The sequence below is a fragment of the Ctenopharyngodon idella genome, chromosome 6, assembly GCF_019924925.1.
Source record: "Ctenopharyngodon idella isolate HZGC_01 chromosome 6, HZGC01, whole genome shotgun sequence".
Classification (NCBI taxonomy): domain Eukaryota; kingdom Metazoa; phylum Chordata; class Actinopteri; order Cypriniformes; family Xenocyprididae; genus Ctenopharyngodon; species Ctenopharyngodon idella.
Window position 1 is genome coordinate 23,907,911 of NC_067225.1, and position 25,162 is coordinate 23,933,072.

At 37.2% G+C, this 25,162-nt stretch overlaps 3 protein-coding genes across 3 annotated transcripts; 2 read left to right on the forward strand and 1 right to left on the reverse strand.

The window, feature by feature from the left end:
• Window positions 1-105: 105 nt before the first annotated feature.
• On the reverse strand, window positions 106-3,364 carry LOC127514872 (trypsin-like). The gene is made up of 8 exons (XM_051898125.1): window positions 3,316-3,364; window positions 3,125-3,145; window positions 2,878-3,046; window positions 2,521-2,789; window positions 2,287-2,432; window positions 1,870-2,084; window positions 225-334; window positions 106-113 (listed from the first exon to the last, which is right to left on the reverse strand). The coding sequence occupies exons 1-8, from the start codon at window positions 3,362-3,364 to the stop codon at window positions 106-108; spliced, it is 987 nt and encodes a 328-aa protein (XP_051754085.1).
• A 3,599-nt stretch (window positions 3,365-6,963) lies between these two features.
• LOC127513819 (tryptase-like) lies at window positions 6,964-9,209 on the forward strand. The gene is made up of 8 exons (XM_051895885.1): window positions 6,964-7,012; window positions 7,183-7,203; window positions 7,300-7,468; window positions 7,551-7,819; window positions 7,911-8,056; window positions 8,171-8,519; window positions 8,616-8,726; window positions 8,861-9,209. Coding segments are annotated over exons 1-8 (1,116 nt in total). The 3' UTR covers window positions 8,863-9,209.
• An 11,587-nt stretch (window positions 9,210-20,796) lies between these two features.
• Window positions 20,797-24,489, forward strand: LOC127513820 (trypsin-like). The gene is made up of 8 exons (XM_051895887.1): window positions 20,797-20,943; window positions 21,760-21,780; window positions 21,874-22,042; window positions 22,154-22,422; window positions 22,506-22,651; window positions 22,897-23,110; window positions 23,196-23,309; window positions 23,921-24,489. Exons 1-8 carry the CDS (start codon window positions 20,895-20,897, stop codon window positions 23,923-23,925), a joined length of 987 nt encoding a protein of 328 aa, XP_051751847.1. The 5' UTR covers window positions 20,797-20,894; the 3' UTR covers window positions 23,926-24,489.
• The last annotated feature ends 673 nt before the right edge of the window (window positions 24,490-25,162 follow it).

Below are 25,162 nucleotides of genomic sequence, written 5' to 3' on the forward strand. Positions count from 1 at the left end.
TATGTTCTGGTTTAAAGGAATATTTTTGAGTATTATTTACTTGATGCATGAAATATATAGTGAAGGTGAGCCGTTTAGAAGATTGTGCCAACCAAGAGTTATCCACTATTCCCCTGCAGAGACACAAAAACAAACAGAGCTGAGAGACTTTTAAGAATTTGAATCATGTTTGAATTGTGTTCCAGAACTATTGTTTATGTATTTGTCTGTGTATTTGAACTTACTGCATCGCTTTCTATAATCCCAACAGCAGTTTCTGCTACAGAGATGATTGCAGTTGCAGCGGTTACGGATGTCAAATCTCTCACCACATCTCCCTTGACAAGAGTTTGAGACTACACCAAAAAGACATTTCAACAAGCATTAGAAGTGAGTGGTGTTAAATGGGGTCATGACATGAGAAATCATTGTACCATTAAAACATCCTGCAAGTTTCATAGCTTAAAACGTCTTCTTCATTATAAACAAAACATTTATTTAATCAAGCTCCAAAAATGGCTCGTTTTGATACTGCAGGATCTGTGATGATACACAGGTATCTGCATATGACTGCCTTTGGAGTAAGACATCGATAAATAGTCATACATCATCGCACCATAGGCCCTGCCCACTGGCATTCAGTCTCTTAATGGATGACATTTGCTTACACTGGAAGAGAGCGTCACATCAAAAGCAAATACAGTAGAACCCATTATAATTACCAACGCTGTCTACACTGGATACAGTATAAAGATGCGTCTTTCTGACATACTCCATGCACTTGAGTCTGTCGACAACAGGACAAATGGAAGACAGAAAGAACGTCCAGTTTAAACAGCTTGTTTGCGTCTCTGTACAGACTTTAGAAGGATCCCAGTGTTAGAAACAACTGGATGGTTTATTTTAATGCTGTTCCGCATCGGAGGATTATATGTTTGTTTGGAGCATTTTGCTTTGTAAATGAGGCACAGTGTAATGGAGAGTTTGCAAATAAACTTTTGTTTAAAAGATACAGCAGCCAGCTGTATTGGATCTGACAGCAGCTGCATCACAAATCAAAAGTAAATTATTTCATAATGCTTTGTCTGGAAATGATGGTTTTATATGGATAATGTTTTAAAAACACTTACTCACATGCAATAGCAAGTGGGCGTTGATACTGTTCCCTAGGCAATGATGACGTTAAACCGTCATAACAGTGGCCGTTTACTGACAAGCCTTAAGGAGCCACGCCTTAAAACCGGATCATTTCAGACAGAGAATGAAGGTTGATAGTAATCTCTTATTTGATATATTTCGGGGGTTTTTGTGCAAAAACTTTTTTAATATTATAAATTAACCTTAAGGAACATATTAAAGTAAAAAAAATCCATGTCATGACCTCTTTAAAAGTATAGTCCACCCAAAAATGCAAATTCATGAAAATCATTTACTCACCCTCACTTTCTTTCTTCTGTGGAACATAAAAGAAGATATTTTGAGGAATGTTGGTAACCAAAAAACAATTTTAAGTTGTCATTGACAACTATTGTATCAAAAAAAAAAAATACAGCGGAAGTCAATGTGAACTGGAACTGGTTGGTTACTAACATTCTTCAAAATATCCTCTCTTTCAGAATAAATAAATGCATTTAGGTTTGGAGTGACATGAAGGTTAGTAAATGCTGACAGAATTTTCATTTTTGGGTGGACTAACCCTTAGGTGTGTAGAGTGTGTGTGTGAGAAAGTTACACTGATTGGGTGGTAGGGTAGTAGTAGTAGTGGTTGTTGAGGTTGAAGTAGTTGGTGATGTAGTTGAAGTAGTAGAAGTTCGTGAGGTAGTAGAAGTAGGTGATGTAGTAGAAGCGGTTGAGGTAGTAGAAGTAGGTGATGTAGTAGAAGTAGGCAAGGTCGTAGAAACAGATTGGCATGTGCTTGTAGGGTTGAAGACGACGAATCCTGGGAGATTCTGGACAATGGCAGTGGTGATCCAACTCTGATACTGCGAAACGCGTGTGTAAACACCAGGTGCATTGGGATCGGCACAGCCATAACCCCAGCTGGTGATACCAGACTGAACCCACACCAAACATTGCTTGCTGACCATTGGACCTCCAGAGTCACCCTACAGGAAGACAAAGCGTTTTTGTTTATGGGACAAACTTCTCACCAAACATGGCCTAAAAGAAAAAGGGGAATCACATATATAGAAATGAAGCACAGATAGACATTTGTGTGTCAAAATATATTACAAAAACATAATGAACTTTCAAACATGCAGCATTTTTGATGTGCACACTAAATAATGATCTGGTTGGTTGTTGTACCTGGCAGGTGTCTTTGCCTCCCTCCAATAAACCGGCACAGATCATGTTGTTGGTAACAGATCCAGAACCCAGCAGAGTATCACACTGAGTATTAGCCACCACTGGAACCATAGTCTCCTGCAGAGTCCCAGGAGCAGGTAGGCTCACTGAACATACACAAACACATGTAATTATTAATTAGTGGTGTTAGAAGTAGATGCATATGTGAATTGATGAGTTTATATGTGTTTGTACCTCCAGACTGAACATCTCCCCAGCCTGTGATCCAGCTGCTGGTGCCAGAAGGGAAGCTGCTGTTCAGGGCTGCCAGACACACGGGTCTAATGTAGTCATTAAAGGTAACTGCAGAGGACAGGCGCAGCAGAGCGATATCATTGTCATGTGTGTTGCTGTTGTAGGAGGAGTGAACAATAATTTTGATGACATTTCTACTGATTTCATTGGCATTGACTCCTTGTTGTGTCCTCCTTCCCAAGTACACACGGAGGCTGGATGCACTGACACTGAATACAGTCAGAGAATACAGTGAGAAAAGAAAACAGTATATTCTACCAATCAAAACAAGTGCATGTGTGTTTAGGTGAATCTTACCCAGGTAAACAGTGAGCTGCCGTCAGCACCCATTCACTGTTGATGAGGGAGCCTCCGCAAAAATGACCTCCATAGGTAATGCTGTGCAGACTGACCTGCCACGGCCACGACCCTTCAGGGGCATCCACACCACCCACAATACGGGTGTTTAGAGGGGCTTGTCCACAAACTATGAGAGAAAAAGAGATTGTTCACATGCACATTTCTGTGATTCATATTAACATCTGAAGAATGGATGAGCTCTTACCATTCAACTGAGAAAGTGAACCTGCGGTGGAAGAGACAGTAGTACACATTAATGAGGAATGATTTTATGGACATCCAGCTGCATGTGACATCCTCCATCTAAATTAATTTATCCTACAAGAAACAGGGCTATGGCGGAAATGTTTAGTGCTGATAAATTTTCTACCTTAAAAATCAAGTGTAAGTCCTTACCTTGAACAGATAAGAGACACACCAAACTGACACACGTTAACCTCCACATCTTCACAAACCGTCTCTTCTCTTGCAGAATGGATGGAGATGGCGGATTTGGTTCTCTTTGCCTCTCACAAACCCTTTTTTATACCCACTTTTTCAGTATCTGCTTGTCACTTGTTTAATCACTCTAATGTCACACTAATCCATTTTTATTATTATTTTCTGCTCCCCGCCCTGTTTTCACAATGCAGACCTGTTAAACATGTATTGAACTAAACACTAAACATTTTAAATTCACTAAACATCTTAAATGGTAAATACATTTTATTTAAGAGATTTTGTTAATCTCTGTCTTATTGGGCAAGGTGTTCATGTTATATAATCATTTATTGCCATTTGATCCAACTGGGAATAATTAGTCATCCTAATATATCCAGACAATTATAATAATGTTAAATAATATATCAATATATAAAGCTATATATATATATATATATATATATATATACAGTATCTCACAAAAGTGAGTACACCCCTTGTATAGGAGTACAGATTTACTGTCCTCTGAAAATAACTCAACACACAGCCATTATTGTCTAAATAACTGGCAACAAAAGTGAGTACACCCTAAGTGAACATGTCAAAACTGTGTCCTAAGTGTCAATATTTTGTGTGAGCACCATTGTTATTTAGCACTGCCTTAATTCTCCTGGGCATGGAATTCACCGGAGCTGCACAGGTTGTTGCTGGGATCCTCTTCCACTTCTCCATAATGACATCACGGAGCTGCTGGATGTTAGACACATGGCACTTCTCCACCTTCCGCTTGAGGATGCCCCACGGGTGCTCAATAGGGTTCAGGTCTGGAGACATACTTGGCCACTCCATCACCTTCACCTTCAGCTTCCTCAGCAAAGCAGTTGTCATCTTGGCGGTGTGTTTGGGGTCATTATCATGCCGTTCAGTCCAGTTTCTGAAGGGAGGGCATCATGTTCTGCTTCAGAATGTCACAGTACATGTTGGAATCCATGTTCCCCTCAATGAAGCAGAGCTCCCCAGTCCCAGCAGCACTCATGCAGCCTCAGACTATGATGCTACCACCACCATGCTTGACTGTAGGCAAGACACAATTTCCTCGGTACTCCTCACCAGGGCGTCGCCACACATGCTGGACACCATCTGAGCCAAACAAGTTTATCTTAGTCTCATCAGACCACAGGACATGGTTCCAGTAATTCATGCTCTTGGACAGGTTGTCTGTTTGCGGGCTTTCTTGTGAGCCAGCTTCAGCAGAGGCTTCCTTCTTGGACGACGGCCATGCAAACCGACTTGTTGCAGTATGCGGCGTATGGTCTGAGCACTGACAAGCTGACCTAAAGCAATGCTGGCAGCACTCATGCATCTGTTTTTTGAAGCCAGCTTCTGCACCTGACGCACAACACAAGGTCTCAGCTTCTTTGATTCAACTTCTATGGCCTGTTCCGAGTGGAACCCGTCTTGGAAAACCTCTCTCTATGACCCTGGCCACTGTACTGTAACTCAGTTTCAGGGTGTTACCGATCTTCTTATAGCCTAGGCCATCTTTGTGGAGAGCAACAATTCTAATTCTCAAATCCTCAGAGAGTTCTTTGCCATGAGGTGCCATGTTGAACATCCAGTGATCAGTATGAGAGAATTGTCCTCAAATCACCAAATTTTAACTGCTCTAATACAAGATCCACACATTTGTATGGTCCTGTCAAGCAGAACATGAACATGATGAATAGGACATGTGGCTTTGCATGGTTAAACAACATACAACTGTTATCACTTAGGGTGTACTCACTTTTGTTGCCATGCAGCTATTTTGACAATAATGGCTGTATGTTGAGTTATTTTTAGAGGACAATATACTGCTATACAAGCAGCACATTGACTACTCTAAAATATATACAAGTTTCATTTCTATAGTGTTGTCCCTTGAGAAGATATACTAAATGTGAGGGGTGTACTCACTTTTGTGAGATACTGTATATATATATATATATATATATATATATAGTAGCTGAATAAATAAGCTTTCCATTGATGTATGGTTTGTTAGGATAGGATTATTTGAAAATCTGGAATCTGAGGATGCAAAAAAAAAAAATCAAAATATTGAGAAAATCGCCTTTAAAGTTATCCAAATGAAGTCCTTAGAAACGCATATTACTTACAAAAATAATTTTTTGATATATTTATGGTAGGAAATTTACAAAATATCTTTATGGAACATGATCTTTACTTAATATCCTAATGATTTTTGGCATAAAAGAAAAATCGATAATTTTGACCCATACAATGATTGTTGGCTATTGCTACAAATATACCCGTGCGACTTATGACTGGTTTTGTGGTCCAGGGTCACATTTAATGAAATTCATATGTTGTCATGGTGTTGATCAGCTTGTTTTTCTTGCTTCCTTTCTGAGATTATCACCCAAAAAAATGTTGGTCATTGATCAAGCCCCATGATTTATTTTGAAAAATTAAATCATTATGAATATCGTTCACGTTATTTATGGGTTTCTGCATGAAGATGAAACTTTCTAAAATGGATTGCTTGAATTGCTAAAGCGCTAGTTGCAGCACTCAATGAGTTACCTGCCCTCTGATACACTTTTACAATGACTTTGTAAAATTTACAACTGCCACATGCTGTTATTTATAGGTCATAATTAGTATCTTAGACATTTTTGTACTTGCGTGTTTCACCAACACCTTTTTTTTGTAAACTGAGCTTAGCTTAATTGCTGTGTGATGATGGATGTCTTCTCTAAATAATCAACTCACATTCTCTCCCATATTTCTCTTATTTATTATCTAAAAATGAATCAAATTGCTTATGTAAATATATATTTTGGATCATTTTATTATTCAAGCATTACATAAAATCAAGAGAAACTAAATATTTGATCACTTTAACATTTAAAAACCATGCATGTGAATTTCTATGTAGTTTCTATTACTTTTGTAGATCTGAGGACTATCGTGATTTTTACATTGTGATGTATGCCAACACATGGCTGAATAGAACTTTTTTTTTTTTTTTAAATAATTGATTTACATTGAACAGAAGTGCTTCTGTCTTATGTGTGACATCAGGAGCAACCTATCTATTTGCATCTACTATAATATAATCTTTTTCCATTAATTATTTATATTTTACTTTAAATCTTTAAATAAAAATCATATTATTGTGTCTTTTTTCCATGCAGTGAATGGTGAAATATACAGAATGGTGACTGAGATCCACTGTTGAAATTCAAACCGGTTTGGGGAAAAAATTAGGGTGGGCAAATTATGCATTTTCTGGGTGAACTATCCCTGTAAGATTTAACATGAACGCCTTGCTCGATTTAGACAGAGATGAACAAAACTCTTAATCTCTGAAAACAAAACTTGCATTTAATGTATTTGTTTAGTGAATTTAGTTCTAGAAAACCTTTAACAGGTCTGCATTGTGAAAACAGGGCAAGGAGCAAATAATAATAATAGTAATGGATTAGTGTGACATTAGAGTGATTAGACGAGTGACGAGCAGAGGCTGAAGAAGTGGGTATAAAAAGGGTTTGTGAGAGGCAAAGAGAACCAAATCTGCCATCTCCATCCATTCTGCAGGAGAAGAGACGGTTTGTGAAGATGTGGAGGTTAACGTGCATCAGTTTGGCCCTGCTCTTATATGTTCAAGGTAAGGACTTAAGGTAGAATCTTTATCAGCACTAACATTTCTGAATGGTCCTCTTTCTTGTGAGGTAATTTAATTAAATTAATTTAGTTGGAGGATGTCACATGCAGATAAAATAACTCTCTCTCTCTCTCTTTCTATTAATGTGTATGACTCTATTCCTTCCATTACAGGTTCACTTTCTCAGTTGAATGGTAAGAGCTTGTCTCATTCTTCATATGTTATATATATAGATATAGTCAAATAGCACAGAAATGTGCATGTGAATAATGAATCTTTCTCTCTCAAAGTTTGTGGACAAGCCCCTCTAAACAACCGTATTGTGGGTGGTGTGGATGCCTTTGAGGGGTCGTGGCCGTGGCAGGTCAGTCTGCACAGCACTACCTATGGAGGTCATTTTTGCGGAGGCTCCCTCATCAACAGTGAGTGGGTGCTGACAGCAGCTCACTGTTTACCTGGGTAAGATTCACATCAACACACAACTATTCATCCAAACAGGCTCTGAGTGATCATTTTTACACTCTTGATTCATTCTTTTCAGTGTCAGTGCATCCAGCCTGCTTGTGTACTTGGGAAAGAAAACCCAGCAGGGAGTCAATACCTATGAAATCAGTAGAAAGGTCGCCACGATCATCGTTCACCCCTCCTATGACAGTCAAACCAGTGACAATGACATTGCTTTGCTGCGCCTGTCCTCGGCAGTTACCTTTAATGACTACATTAGACCCGTGTGTCTGGCGGCCCAGAACAGCGTCTTCCCTTCTGGCACCAGCAGCTGGATCACAGGCTGGGGAGATGTTCAGTCTGGAGGTACAAACACATACAAACTCATTCATTCACACATACATCTACCCATAGCAACACTAATAGATGATTGTGTGTTTGTGTGTTACCTGTTCAGTGAGCCTACCTGCTCCTGGGACTCTCCAGGAGACTATGGTTCCAGTGGTGGCTAATACTCAGTGTGATACTCTGCTGGGTTCTGGATCTGTTACCAACAACATGATCTGTGCCGGTTTATTGGAGGGAGGTAAAGACACCTGCCAGGTACATGTCTATCTGTGCTTCATTTTTATATATGCATATGATTCCTCTTTTACTTTTAGGCCATGTTTGATGAGAAGTTTGTACCATAAACAAAAACTCTCTGTCTTCCTGTAGGGTGACTCTGGAGGTCCAATGGTGAGCAAGCAATGTTTGGTGTGGGTTCAGTCTGGTATCACCAGCTGGGGTTATGGCTGTGCCGATCCCAACGCACCTGGTGTTTACACGCGAGTTTCACAGTATCAGAGTTGGATCACCACCACCATTGTCCAGAATCTCCCAGGATTCGTCGTCTTCAACCCTACAAGCACATGCCAACCTGTTTCTACAACCTTACCTGCTCCTACTACATCACCTACTTCTACTACCTCAACCACTTCTACTACATCACCTACTTCGACTACCTCACGAACTTCTACTACTTCAGCAACAATAACTACTACCCTAAGACCTCCACCCAATCAGAGTAACTCTCTTACACACACTCAACACTCCTGTATACATTTATGCCTCTTTAACACCACTCACTTCTAATGCTTGTTGAAATGTCTTTTTGGTGTAGCCTCAATTTCTTGTCGAAAGAGATGTGGTGAGAGATTTGACATCCGTAACCGCTGCAACTGCAATTATCGCTGCCGCATAAACTGCTGTAAGGATTACGAAAAGCGATGCTGTAAGTCCATATACACAAAAAATACACATGCAACTGTTTATAGTGTTTATAGTTCTGAAATAAAACTCAAATCACTGAACCAGTAAGTTACTCCAGCAATATCACACAATCTGTATGTTTTTGTGTCTCTGCAGGATCACATGGGGTGACTCTTGTTTGGCACAAGCTTCTACATGGCACAACTTCTCTCTCTGTCTCTCTCTCTCTTTATATATATATATGTTTTCAGTTTCTTCATACATTCTATAAGCTGTCCAAGTACAATAAATATTTCTTTAAATCAGCAAAAAAATGGCTCAGATTTAAATTCTTTTCTCTATTCAGACTAAAGATTTATTTTAAATCAAATGTGTCAAAAAATTAAATTTCAAATTCTTGTAGCATACAAAGCATACAAAATAATATGATATAATTGTATTATATAATATCAGCATTCGGTGACTATATAATTTGAGTCTGTAATCTGTATCTATAAATGACCAAATAAATACTTTGCATCACATGGCTTGTAAAGTCTTTTGCTGTAATAAATTACACCAACAGGGGACGCTGTTTTACAATTGAAAAGTATCACTAGGACAGTCATGTAGAAAATAACAAAGTGATTAAACACATTAGTCATACTAGTCAGCTCATCAGTTACTGATAACTTTTGGTCAATTGAGGCTGTTTAGATGTTGAGGGACTGCTATGATGAGACATGTTCAAACAATTAACGAGTGTAAATGTCATCTTACATTAACTTTTGTAAAGCTTTGTTTCTAACAAAACAGATTTTCTTATGGTACTGTAGATATTGTTTTTCAAAGTATGAAAAATTCAGCAAAACCTATAATGAACAGCAATGCTGTTGAACAAATTTCTGAAAACAACAAAGATAATATTAGTTTTAAGTAGAAAAATACCCTGGTGTGTTTTCTAAATTCTAAATACACCGAAAGGGGAAATTGTAAACTTATGAAACATTAATAAACACATGTGCAACACTTTCATTAGAATGAGTAAGTTTTTTGTTTTTTAAAACTAGACCTTCATTCTGTCTAGTTTATCTTAAAATAGTTGTATATATACACATCTGTGCTTATTTATTCCATCCTTTGTCAAGTCAAGTTACCTTTATTTATATAGCAATTTTTACAATGCAGATTGTTTCAAAGCAGCTTTACAGTGATAACAGGAAAATAATGTATAAATTTCTTTGTTCTGCTGTACACAACAGAAGATATTTGGAAGAATGTTTGTACCCAAGCAGATCTCACCCCCTATTGACTACCATAGCATTTTTTTTCCTACTATGGTAGTCAATGGGGGGCGAGATCTCCTCTGTGATTAAACACATTAGTCAACAAATTAGACCAACAATAAAACAGTCCATGATTATGATTCATGCAGCATTATAGGTCAGAAGTCAGATTGCAATCAGAACATTCAAAATATTTAATCCAGTTCCATCTGGCAAGATCGGTTTCAGGGGATGTTGAGCATTCAGTAACAAAACCTGTGGTTATACATTAATAAATACTACCGTTGTATTAAATTATAAGGTAACTAGGAACAAGGATATAATAAATCACCACTACAGTTTATGCACAAAACATCTCACCAACAATAAACCCACAGGCTTGACACAAAGGACTGCCACCAGGATTTTTCCACTATACAATAGCTATGTTTCAATGAAGTTTAGAAAAAAGGTGAATGACTGACCTGGAGGGGGAAGTTTTTTTTTTTGGAAAGGTAGTTCATGATAAAATTCAGCATGAGGTCATGGTCTATAAGGAAGTAGCAACCAAAAACTTCATAGAAAAATAGGAGATACTATTGCCTCACTACCAGGATTTGTATAGTTACTCAACATAAGGTGATATTTCTAGGGTGAACATAATCCAATCTAACATAAAATCCTAAAGCGCTATTTTTCCACCCTGTGGTTTCTTTAACCTCCATGGCCCAATGCCCAAGTAATTTACTGTGTCCTCGTAAACCAAATGGCTTAAAAAAAAAACATACTAAAAGGTGTTTTTTTGAAATTCAAAAAATGCAGACAGTTTCCTGTGATGGGTAGGTTTAGGGGTAGGGGTAGTGTAGGGGGATAGAATATACAGTTTGTACAGTATAAAAACCATTACACCTATGGAGAGTCCCTGTAAACCATATATACAAGTACAGTGGGTACGGAAAGTATTCAGACCCCCTTATATTTTTCACTCTTTGTTATATTGCAGCCATTTGCTAAAATCATTTAAGTTCATTTTTTTTTCCTCATTAATGTACACACAGCACCCCATATTGACAGAAAAACACAGAATTGTTGACATTTTTGCAGATTTATTAAAAAAGAAAAACTGAAATATCACATGGTCCTAAGTATTCAGACCCTTTGCTCAGTATTTAGTAGAAGCACCCTTTTGATCTAATACAGCTATGAGTCTTTTTGGGAAAGATGCAACAAGTTTTTCACACCTGGATTTGGGGATCCTCTGCCATTCCTCCTTGCAGATCCTCTCCAGTTCTGTCAGGTTGGATGGTAAACGTTGGTGGACAGCCATTTTTAGGTCTCTCCAGAGATGCTCAATTGGGTTTAAGTCAGGGCTCTGGCTGGGCCATTCAAGAACAGTCACGGAGTTGTTGTGAAGCCACTCCTTCGTTATTTTAGCTGTGTGCTTAGGGTGCTTGTTGGAAGGTAAACCTTCGGCCCAGTCTGAGGTCCTGAGCACTCTGGAGAAGGTTTTCGTCCAGGATATCCCTGTACTTGGCCGCATTCATCTGGAGAAGGTTTTCGTCCAGGATACCCCTGTACTTGGCCGCATTCATCTTTCCCTCGATTGCAACCAGCTGAAAAACACCCCCACAGCATGATGCTGCCACCACCATGCTTCACTGTTGGGACTGTATTGGACAGGTGATGAGCAGTGCCTGGTTTTCTTCACACATACCGCTTAGAATTAAGGCCAAAAAGTTCTATCTTGGTCTCATCAGACAAGAGAATCTTATTTCTCACCATCTTGGAGTCCTTCAGGTGTTTTTTCATGTGTCTTGCACTGAGGAGAGGCTTCCGTCGGGCCACTCTGCCATAAAGCCCCGACTGGTGGAGGGCTGCAGTGATGGTTGACTTTCTACAACTTTCTCCCATCTCCCGACTGCATCTCTGGAGCTCAGCCAAGGTGATCTTTGGGTTCTTCTTTACCTCTCTCACCAAGGCTCTTCTCCCCCGATAGCTCAGTTTGGCCGGACGGCCAGCTCTAGGAAGGGTTCTGGTCGTCCCAAACGTCTTCCATTTAAGGATTATGGAGGCCACTGTGCTCTTAGGAACCTTAAGTGCAGCAGAAATTTTTTTGTAACCTTGGCCAGATCTGTGCCTTGCCAGAATTCTGTCTCTGAGCTCTTCAGGCAGTTCCTTTGACCTCATGATTCTCATTTGCTCTGACATGTACTGTGAGCTGTAAGGTCTTATATAGACAGGTGTGTGGCTTTCCTAATCAAGTCCAATCAGTATAATTAAACACAGCTGGACTCAAATGAAGGTGTAGAACCATCTCAAGGATGATCAGAAGAAATGGACAGCACCTGAGTTAAATATATGAGTGTCAAAGCAAAGGGTCTGAATACTTAGGACCATGTGATATTTCAGTTTTTCTTTTTTAATAAATCTGCAAAAATGTCAACAATTCTGTGTTTTTCTGTCAATATGGGGTGCTGTGTGTACATTAATGAGGAAAAAAAAATGAACTTAAATGATTTTAGAAAATAGCTGCAATATAACAAAGAGTGAAAAATTTAAGGGGGTCTGAATACTTTCTGTACCCACTGTATGTGTGTGAGTGAGTGTGTGTGTGTGTGTGTGTGTGTCATTACGCAAGTAGTTTACGACTGGATTTAGATTTTTAAAAATGTACTGTAAGGGAATACTAATGTTTTTGATGTTTTAAAAGCTATTACAATTCTGAAAATATGACATTCTCATAATGTAAAAATTGTTATTACATTATGAGCTCAAGATTTTATAACGTTTTGAGAAAATTATTGTATTATGAACATTTTATTACAATAATAATGTAATACTTATTATATTATGTGCAGTTTTTACATTATGTGCAGTTATTACATTATGAGTTCCTATACTATTTGAACAACTTGCCCCAAAGCATCAACAGGAATAAAAATATGAAAGCATTATTAATATATTTTTCATTCTTTTGATATTTATCATATTGTATATGTTTTCATACGTTTTCACTAACACCTTCAACACCGGTTTGTCATGAAGTTTCCTGCCTAAAGAAAGTTCAGTGCCATTCATCTGTTTAACATCAGATAGTGACATTTTCATGCATGGTACAATTAACTCTTTTATTACAAAAGATGAAGATTTCTCATGATATCACCCTAACAGTGAACTAAACTAGCTCCAGGAATATACAGTCCTCCAATAAAAGCACATACACATAAACATCTCTCGACAAATCTCTAACACTTGGCTATATTTAGCTCGTACGTGATTACATTGTGTGATGTTACATAAGCACAGTCTTAATATATTTGTACTGTCTTATTAGGTTTATCTCTACATCCTTGTACAGTCTATTCTCTTGTTGTTCCTGCAATACTTCTTTCAGCAGCTTTTTCCACATGATGACTTTTGAAATTCCTTTGAAATTTCCCTGTCATTGTCACTGCTTTTAACTTGCGTCATCTCAAATGTACCATACTGACATGCATTTGTACAGTACAAATGGCTAAGAAGAAAAATGTTTCTCAACTGCATTTCAGGTCTTTGTATAGTTGTCAGCATCTATTAATATTTTGGAGTCACGCTAAAAGACAAAAGTGGCTTACTTAAGTACATTACAAAATGTCTGATTTATTTGTGTAAAGACCTGAAAATAACTGAATGAACAGAATTTTAAATACCAATATTTTGTAAGCGTTGTTGCTAAAACCGTTCTGTTCTTTACATATGGACAAGCCCTGCCATAGTTACTAAATAAGTAGTCATTTTGCAGACGCTTTTATTCAAAGCAATTTAAAGTATTCTGTATATAGAAAAAAAAAAACCCTGGAGGAAGCTGAGTTTACAAGACTTGCTCAAGGCTAGAAGAGTGATTATCATTCCTGTAACCAGCAGTCTTCTGATTACCAGCTCTGAGCTTTAGCCATTGTCACACCTGCCCTATTTTGTAAATGAATTCTAGTATCTGTATAATCCAAGATACTTGTAAAACAAAACATACTTGGGTCATGGGCGAAAATGTTTGCTATGATATGTTAGAATAAGTTTTTGAGATATGTAAAGTTTTGATGGTTTCAGCATTTTAAAGTGAGATTAACTGGTTTGTTGAACTGCATTCTGGGGAAAAAAGAAACTGAAAGGTTTTAAAAGTACAGGTTTAAATGAATACTGTATTACTGGTGCTTCAGCATACTATTGTTTCTTTATGTGGGTCAAAGACACGATGCTCAATTAAATGCAGTTCACACAAGTCATTGTGTGAACTGCATTTCACCATAATGCAGTTCACACAATGACTTGAATCTATGATTCAATTTATATTTTCTAAAGGGCATGAAGTTAAAAATGTCAGTGTCATTCTACTGTCTTGATATCATAACAAGGAAAAAGGCCTTACTGAAAAAAAGAAATTCTGGAAACAAAACCTTAGGTAGTTTGGTGAAATCTATTATTATTTCTTACAAAAATGTTTTAACAAAACGGCTTCACTGCTTATTAATATTTGAAGAACTTACATTTTTTTATCCACAAAAACATACGTTTTACAGCTTAAGTTTCATCTTTGGCTGACTTCAAAATCATACTTTTGAAATTAAATAACTCAACAATCAACATTTTAATTTGAATCTTATTTCTTATATATTGTATAAAGTTTTATACAAACCCGATTCCAAAAAAGTTGGGACACTGTACAAATTGTGAATGCAATAATTTACAAATCTCATAAACTTATATTTTATTCACAATAGAATATAGATAACATATCAAATGTTGAAAGTGAGACATTTTGAAATGTCATGCCAAATATTGGCTCATTTTGGATTTCATGAGAGCTACACATTCCAAAAAAGTTGGGACAGGTAGCAATAAGAGGCCGTAAAAGTTAAATGTACATATAAGGAACAGCTGGAGGACCAATTTGCAACTTATTAGGTCAGTTGGCAACATGATTGGGTATAAAAAGAGCCTCTCAGAGTGGCAGTGTCTCTCAGAAGTCAAGATGGGCAGAGGATCACCAATTCCCCCAATGCTGCGGCGAAAAATAGTGGAGCAATATCAGAAAGGAGTTTCTCAGAGAAAAATTGCAAAGAGTTTGAAGTTATCATCATCTACAGTGCATAATATCATCCAAAGATTCAGAGAATCTGGAACAATCTCTGTGCGTAAGGGTCAAGGCCGGAAAACCATACTGGATGCCCGTGATCTTCGGGCCCTTAGACGGCACTGCATCACATACAGGAATGCTACTGTAATGGAAATCACAACATGGGCTCAGGAATACTTCCAGAAAACACTGTCGGTGAACACAATCCACCGTGCCATTCGCCGTTGCCGGCTAAAACTCTATAGGTCAAAAAAGAAGCCATACCTAAACATGATCCAGAAGCGCAGGCGTTTTCTCTGGGCCAAGGCTCATTTAAAATGGACTGTGGCAAAGTGGAAAACTGTTCTGTGGTCAGACGAATCAAAATTTGAAGTTCTTTTTGGAAAACTGGGAAGCCATGTCATCCGGATTAAAGAGGACAAGGACAACCCAAGTTGTTATCAGCGCTCAGTTCAGAAGCCTGCATCTCTGATGGTATGGGGTTGCGTGAGTGCGTGTGGCATGGGCAGCTTACACATCTGGAAAGGCACCATCAATGCTGAAAGGTATATCCAAGTTCTAGAACAACATATGCTCCCATCCAGACGTCGTCTCTTTCAGGGAAGACCTTGCATTTTCCAACATGACAATGCCAGACCACATACTGCATCAATTACAACATCATGGCTGCGTAGAAGGAGGATCCGGGTACTGAAATGGCCAGCCTGCAGTCCAGATCTTTCACCCATAGAAGATATTTGGTGCATCATAAAGAGGAAGATGCGACAAAGAAGACCTAAGACAGTTGAGCAACTAGAAGCCTGTATTAGACAAGAATGGGACAACATTCCTATTCCTAAACTTGAGCAACTTGTCTCCTCAGTCCCCAGATGTTTGCAGACTGTTATAAAAAGAAGAGGGGATGCCACACAGCGGTAAACATGGCCTTGTCCCAACTTTTTTGAGATGTGTTGATGCCATGAAATTTAAAATCAACTTATTTTTCCCTTAAAATGATACATTTTCTCAGTTTAAACATTTGATGTCATCTATGTTGTATTCTGAATAAAATATTGAAATTTGAAACTTCCACATCATTGCATTCCTTTTTTATTCACAATTTGTATATTTAAAAATTCTTAAATCAAGAAGCATTTTCTAGACAAGTAAAAATTATTGTCTTGTTTTCAGGAAAAATAAGTATAAATTAAGTTATTCCTTAAAACAAGCAATATAATCTGCCAATGGGGTAAGCAAAATAATCTTGTTTTCGGTTTGTTTTCGGCAGCAGGAGAAGTGTACAAAAGAATCTTGCCTACCAGTGTTCAAGAAAATGCCACCAGACTCACTGGGAAGTACTTCATATGGCAACAGGGCAATGACCCAGAACACTAGTACTGCCAACTCAATCAAGGAGATTAAAAATCTAACCATTAAAAATGGCTGTATTAAAGGACTGGAAAAGCATTTCAAAGTGTGAAACCAAGAGTCTGGTGATGTCCAAGGGTCACAGACTCACTCCTGTGATTGCTTGCAAGGGATTTACAATTAAATATTTGCTTACATTTGGTTTAAGTTAAACCGTCCCAATACTTATGCTCACAATAGGCAGAGGAATGAAACTCTAAAAGTGCTGTCTTAATTGGTAAAACATTTTGTGTTGAAACAGTCAATAACAAAATGTGATATTCTGTACTTCTGCCTCATATTAATCTTTTAATCATATTTATAGATGTCTTGACACCACAGCTAACAGAGCAATTTTGTCTTTACTTTCCCAATACTTAGGGCACTGTATATGGGTGGTTCTGCAACTACAGGCACGTTTATGTAACGAAGCGAGACTCAGGCAGGGATCCATTTGCAAGCTTTATTATAAAAGAACGTGGTCGTACAGGCAGGGTCAAAGCAGGGGCAAACAGGAACAGCAGGGACAGGCAGAATCGTAGTCAGGATACAGGCAATGGTCAGGACAGGCAGATATCACTGACAGAACAGAATACCAGGCAAGGATCAAAGGCAGGCAGCAACGGGTCGATCACGGGTAACAGACAGTAACAGAAACAGACAGGATAATAAACGCTCAGAAATGCAACAACAGTTAACAAGACTTCGCAATGAGGTGGTGTGTGTGTGTAAGTCCTTTATAGTCCAGGTAATGATCTACAGGTGTGTGTGGTAATTGGTGATTGGTGTGGAGTGTGCATGTGATTGGCAGGGAGGATTATGGGAAATGGAGTTTAAGGTTTTTAAGGTTTATGTTAAAATTGGTCATCTAAAGCTTCATAAATATAAACGCAGTGTCATTACACACCTTGACTTAAAAAAATAATATGAATAATATTATATGACTGTCACAGTTTCACTCTGTTTTGGACTTTGTTTTCCTGCCTGCACCATTTCCCACCATTAGGTCCTTGTCATGGTTTTTGATTTAGTCATCACTGTCAGCTGTATGTCATCATCACCTCATTTGCACATATATTTAAGTTCCCTTGTTTCTGTTCATCATTGTTGGGTATCGTCCGTGTATATGTGTGTGTTAAGCTCTTGTTTGGATTTATTAAAGATTGCCTTCTCTCTTCATCTTCATGTTCGTATTTGATCTTCAACACAGCATGAGTGACAATGATATAATATGAATGAATAATATGGTTTAATGAAAAATTATGAAGCATTTATAGGTCCAAACACCATTTTTGCTCATGTCCCACACCTGTGGTTTCAATGCTGAGATGCGTAAAATTAGCTAATTCTTTTACAATATGACATTATTTCAAATGAATTAGTTTCATATAAATGTTACTTTACACCATCTTAAAGATCTTTTTTTGTTTACTCATTTATATGATTTTTTTTTTCTCATCTAAATGCACCTGTCCCACACTTGAGTCCTTACCGCAACACTGAAAAAAGACTCTTAATATGACATTTGTTCAAAGCCAAACAAATCTAGTTTCTATGGAAACAGAAATTAGCACATGAGCACATGGCTTACAAATTGGGCCACCCACATTAGGTCACTCACAAGATCCAGAAAACTAAGATCAAGATAATCTTTTCGTCATAAGTATTTATTATGTGTTCTTACCATTCAGCTTAGTAATTGTGTATTTTGAACTACATTTTAAAAATGAATTTATATTACTGTTGAATACATGTATATGTGGTGCTAAAAGTCAAAACTGATGTATACCTTGCTAGCTGCCAGTTATCAGCAATATTAGCAAAAATGTCATTTCCGCAATGTGTCTTTATACCGCAGCATTTTTAAGTCAAGACCATGCGTTGCGGTAGAGACAAATTCAAGTTTTATACTGTAATCTAAATATAAACATGCCATTTTTGCAACTCTAGATAATACCAAATTCATCTAATAAGATGACAGAAATGCAGAGACTTAATGACAAAAGACCCTGACAGATATGAATAGTTATGGAAAAAGAGCTATAAAAAAAAAAAGAGCAGATAAACTGACAAATCAGAAAAGATAGTGGAGGATAAACAAAAGAAACCAGAGGACAAAACAAAATACTGAAGGCCTCAAATTAGTTTGTTGTTTTAAGTTAAAGTTCATAAAAGTATTAGTTTTTAACCAAGTCTTTCCTGCAATACCTCTTTGACAAAATACCTTCTGTTTTTCTCTACAGTAACCTATTGTTAAGGTTACATTATTAACATGCGTCATTAACATTGTGTCCTTACCGACACAAACTGTCATAAACGCAGCAATGATTTATTTTAACTATTAATCAAACTGTTTTTTGCAAAAATTATTTTAACCCTTCAGTAGAGATGATTTACACATTACAATTAAAAAAGCAAAATATTGTATCTTTGGCGTGTATTAAAACAATTGATATCTAAGGTTGGCATCAAAATTTTCCATGGCATAAAGAACATCATAAAATCCCCTAATTATTTTTTAATATCTGTATTTACAAAAATGGACAAATCTTGAAAGTAACTATGTAAATGTATTACATTTTTATAGAAATTAAAAAAAGAAAAGTGTATAAAATTATTGTAACGTTACGGTAAGGACATTTTGTAAGAAGAAGAAGAGATGAAAACCATAAAATAAACATCTACATTCAATTTTGTGTACATTTTTATATGTATTACAGACTGTGATGGTTAAAATTGAAATTCTTAGAGGTTGGTTTTTTTTTTTTAATTTTTCAAAAGTACCCGTAGTTACAGAAAGACCCATATATAGCAGTAGAAACCAACTGCAGTTTGGCATTTCATTCCTGTGCCTTCAGGTAAAACTGCTAAAATGTAAAAACAAACAAAAACAAAACCTAAGGTAGTTTGGTAAAATCTATTATTAGATAGATAGATATATATATAATCAACATGAATACAAGACAAAGAAATACACCTCCCTCCCCCCCCCAAAATAGTCGACAATTCATCAAGCTTTAAAATCCTATTTTGTCATCCTTGTGCCCTTGAAAAAAAGTACTTCAATAAAGGTTAAACTGATTCATAAATCAAAAAGTAAGTCTATGTTTGACGTGTCCTATAGTTAGTGTTCTACAGTCTGCTCTGAAACCTTTTGATCTCTGATTAATGAACAAATTTAAAGACAATTTGAGTTTATGAAGGCTTATTCTAAGGCCAACTTTCAGGATTCTGTATTCTGTATTTTGCCGGATCTTGAGATCTATGATGTTGTGATGTCACAATTATGTTAGAGGTGAGAGAAGTGAAGCGGAACCTGAGAGCCAGACTGATCACGTCTACACGGCCACTAGACAATCACAAAAAACATCAGAGAGATTCTAGACATTGTAAAGCCTAAATATATATACAATACAATTCTTACACAAATATTCTTAATCACATGTGTCCCTATGCTAAAAGAAACATTTCAAGTTTTACAGCTCAAGTTTCATCTTTGGCTGACTTCAAAATCATAGTTTTGAAATGAACTCATTTTAATTTGAATCTTATATATTGTATAAATAAGTATAAATAAGTTAGGCCGTATATTCTATAGAAACCAACTGTTGTTTGGCATTTCATTCTTGTGTTTTCAGGTGAAACTGCTAAAGCATAAAATGTAAAAAAAAAAAAGAAAAAAAAAAAAAACCTTTTCACACACTGACTCACTCGTCTTTTATGATGAGTAATCACGGCTGCCATCTGACAATAAGTTGTCCTACGTAATCATTCCCAGTACAGCCCATTGTCTGTGTCTTTGTGATAATAAAGGGTATTATTACCATCTTCGCTTTTATGTAGTATGTTTTTTCTTTATTCATGTGTTACCAGAAATAAAGCGAGCAGGAAAGAAATAAAGACAGACTAAAAGAAAAAAATACGTCTTAAAATATTTTGTCATGCCTTTTGTCAAAACCTTTGGCATTCAAAGAGTTTTGTTATAATTTCTTTTGTCATTCCAGATTTTTTTTCTTTATTTTTCTACTGAAATGTATTTGTTGTGCCAGCTTGAAATTCTTTGGAAAAAAAAATACAAAATTCCAAACTATCAATTTCCTACAAAAAAATGCCTGTGACTCTGTGAGACGTTTGCCTTTATTATGTCTGCGCAAATATACCTTAACAATGTATATAGGGCCTATAAAAACAAGTGCAAATTGTGATAAATGTTCTCAGTGAAGTTGTTGGTAATTGTCAGCTTTGCATGCTAAAAAAAATGTGAAGAATGAAAGAGGATGACAAAAAAATGGAGGAGGAGCATTAAGACAAAAGAAGTAGGCAGGTGAGTGAGTGACGAGAAGAGCAATTTGAGAAGCACAACTATATAAAATGGATTGTTAGAGTCACTTTGTACCAATTTTCCACCGGCATCCATTCAGCTAACAAACAGAGGGACTGTGTGAAGATGTGGAGATCAACTTGCATTACTTTGACCTTGCTCATGTGTGTTAAAGGTAAGGTTTCATGATTTGTCTATTACAGTGATAATTGTTAACAAAGGGATGATACAGATAAAAAGTGAATATATTTTTGATTTCTTTGTGGCACAGCACATAAGAGCAGTCTAAAGGCTATGAAAATAATGAAGCTTGCAGTTCAGTAAGTGAATCATACATTGATTCATATGGCTGATTCATTTGACCAGTAACTCGTGGATTAGTGAGATATTTTAAACACTTTATTGAAAGAGTCGACTCATAAGAACCCTTTGTTCGTCAATTGGACTTGACAGAAACACTGCAACATGCTTGTGATGCATCATGTCAGAAATGTGTCAGAAAAATATGTTATGCACTCCAACAAACTTCTTTTTGTTCATATTTCTGATTTATGACATGAACGCACCACCATTCTCACACTTTATGTGGTGCACAGATTAAAAACCACTGCTAAAAGGACAAACTGGAAAAAAATAAAAACGCACAGTGTACATCCAGGTTCACAGTGACTAATCTTATAAGATAAGCAAGGTTTGGGATTTCTGAACTGCAATGATCATGTGAGATAATCTATTTAAATTCTCTTTCTGGTCCACATTCTGTTAACAATCCAGGAACAGAATGTGGCCTATAAATAAATGTTTTACTTTGTGAGCCACACCTACTGGGCATGTGAAATGTACATAAAAGTGATAAAAGTCACTTGTTGAATGGTTGGGGGAGGCAAGGCTGCTAATTGTTCAAAATTAAACCGGTTTGCCCAGAGATGTTTTCCGCAAGTTCAGTCACACAAGTTAAATCTCTTAAATTTCTTTTTTCCTGCCCTTGCAGGTTCACTTTCTCAGCTGAATGGTAAGAGCTTCTCTCATTCTTCAGATGTCAACATCAAGTTAAATAGTTTATGCAGAAATGCTTATGTAAACAATCGTTCTCCCTCTCTCATAGTTTGTGGACAAGCCCCTCTAAACACCCGTATTGTGGGTGGTGTGAATGCGCCTGATGGGTCATGGCCGTGGCAGGTCAGTCTGCACAGCTCTACCTATGGAGGTCATTTTTGCGGAGGCTCCCTCATCAACAGTGAATGGGTGCTGACGGCAGCTCACTGTTTACCTGAGTAAGATTCACCTAAACACACATATGCACTTATTTTGTTTTATTTGTCTTAAATGAACTTAGTATGTTGTTTTGTTCTTTTCTCATTTTCACGTTCTCTGACTGTATTCAGTGTCAGCACATCCAGTCTGCGTGTGTACTTGGGAAGGAGGACACAGCAGGGAACCAATGCCAATGAAGTCATGAGAACTGTGAGAACGAAAATCGTTCACCCCTCCTACAACAGCAACACAAATGACAATGACATCGCTCTGCTGCGTCTGTCCTCCACCGTTACCTTCAATAACTACATTAGACCCGTGTGTCTGGCGGCCCAGAACAGCGTCTTCAGTGCTGGCACCAGCAGCTGGATCACAGGCTGGGGAGATGTTCGGTCTGGAGGTACAAACACATTCATTCACACATACATCTACTTCTAACACCACCAATTAATTAACACCACACATGTGTTTGTGTATGTTCAGTGAGCCTACCTGCTCCTGGGACTCTGCAGGAGACTATGGTTCCAGTGGTGGCTAATAATCAATGTAATAATCTGCTGGGTTCTGGATCTGTTACCAGCAACATGATCTGTGCTGGTTTAACGCAGGGAGGCAAGGACACCTGCCAGGTACAACAACCAACCAGATTTTTACTACATCTTAGTGTGTACAGCTACTGTATAACATATAATGCACTTCAAGATCTACTATATATTTTTGGAATTCACATTACCCATTTAGTGTAAATGCTTGATGTTGAATAGCTACAGTGTAAATATACATGAAACATCAGGGCACAGGTTGGAGTACGGACTGCCATTTTACTGCCATTTTCCTGTCCAAAATTAAAAAAACTTTTTGTCCCTCTCTGTAGGGTGACTCTGGTGGTCCAATGGTGAGTCAGCAGTGTACAGTGTGGGTTCAGGCTGGGATCACCAGCTGGGGGTATGGCTGTGCCGATCCCAACTCTCCTGGGGTATACACCCGTGTGTCTCGGTATCAGTCTTGGATCACTAACAACATCAGACAGAACCTGCCGGGATTTGTCACCTTCAACCCCCCAAACTCCTGCTCCTCTGCCAGTCTAAGTAAAACTCTTCTCTCACATACCTACAGACATATACCCTGCATATATGTCATATTTGTTTGATTAACACTTGTTTATATGCGCAGCCTCAACCTCCTGTAGAGGGAGATGCAATGAGAAGTACAACATTTCAAATCGCTGCAACTGCAATACTAACTGCACGACAAAATGCTGCAGTGATTACCAAAAGCGTTGTGCTGGTAAGTCCAAACACATTCATTTCCACAATACAAAAAGAAACACAAACATAATTCACTTAGGTTGTTGCGTTATTAACAAAATATCTTGAGGCATCTGCAAACAAGGTGATTGTTGGCGATTGAGGTAATTGTTAATGAATGTATGAAATCAGTGTTTTTGTCTTAATTTTGAACAGATCTATTGTTTTGTATTATATAAATTTAAAACCTAACAAAAGTTATTTTTGTAAAATGTTTATTTAAAATAAATGCCACTTGCTTTGCTATATATATATATATATATATATCCTGTTGAAAAAAACAGCATATGCTGGTTAGGTATGTTTTGAAGCATCACAACAAAATCCCAAGACCAGCTTAAACTGGCTCATGTCCAACTAAGGACCAGCATAAACCAGCTCAAACCAGCTGCCATGCTTCAAAACATACCTAACCAGTATATGCTGTTTTTTTTCAACGGGGTAATGCAGATATACAGATCCAAGTATGTTTTATTACTGTACAGTGCACATCATAACATGCATTAAACATTCACTTTGCATGTCCTAAATGAAAACACCATAAGTAACTCTCTCTTGCTCCATCTCACTTTTGCTTTTGTGTCTCCGCAGTGTGAAGTATGTCTTAACTCCATGGATTATTCAAAAGCAGGCTTATGAGCACCTCACTTGCACACAAGTCAGGTGATAAAAGATCTTTATCTGCCTGTTCTTCCAGGAGATTTTAATTCATTGCTGATTTCGGAAACGTTGCACAGTCAGAATGCAAACAGTCTTTCAAAGATCTGCTGCACTGACTTCACTCAGGGGTGTAAATGTATATGGTTTATGTTCAACAACAGCACTTACCTCACACCATTAGTAGCTTTTCCTTTCCCTCTCTCTATTTTGTTTTTCTCTCTTTCTAGTTCTAGCATGTAACCAACAAGATTAATTACAGGCACTTCTTCATTTAGCATATGCACATTTCTTATATAAAAATGTGTAATAACAATGACTTGGAATTTAAAATGGATGTCTTTGTAATCACTACATTTCTGCTGACAAATAACTGGGCATTTCTTTGAGTTTAAATTCATATTTATGTCACTGAATTCTTGAATATGTAGTTTTTATATTAAGCAATGTAAGTATAATAATATATCATGAGTTCCATCAGAATCATTAAATACTTCAAAACACTGTGTCTTTAACGCCTTTTGCAGTAATAAATCTCTCCAACAGGGAGTGATGTGAGCACAGAATGAATCCTAACTGCTTACAAAGCACAAACCACAAACTTTGGTGACATTGATAGTCTTATGCAGCAGGACTTTTGACTATGAGCATAAAGTCTGAATCATCAACTTAGACAGGAGGGGTTCTTGACTCAATTTAAAAGAACCCTTTATGCCAGAAAGGTTCTATATACGGAGGAATGTCTTCTGTGACACAGTACTTTCATGTTTAATGGTTTATTTTAAATTTTCTACTGATAATGTATGTTTACAAGCTGTTTATTTCATAAAATGTAATTAAAATGAAAAATGAATTAAAACAAAATAAATTAAAACTAAATCCATAAAATGGGACCCTAAGAAGTTCTATATATGAAGCGCCAACCCTTTAAGGTTTTATAACTTTTCTTCTAAGAGTGTAGCACATCCAAATAGTGGTGTTGCAGTCTCCATGAATGACATGAAATTAGCTTAAAATATTGCAGATTTAGATTTCTGTCCAAAGGAATATGCACTAAATATAGTAGTAGGTCCTTGTAAAACATCACTTTGTTTCCTAGTGAATTTATAAAACTGGCAATGTCAGTATTTTCAAACATAAAAAAAAAAAATCCCCTTTTTTGCTGTTGTTGCTCAA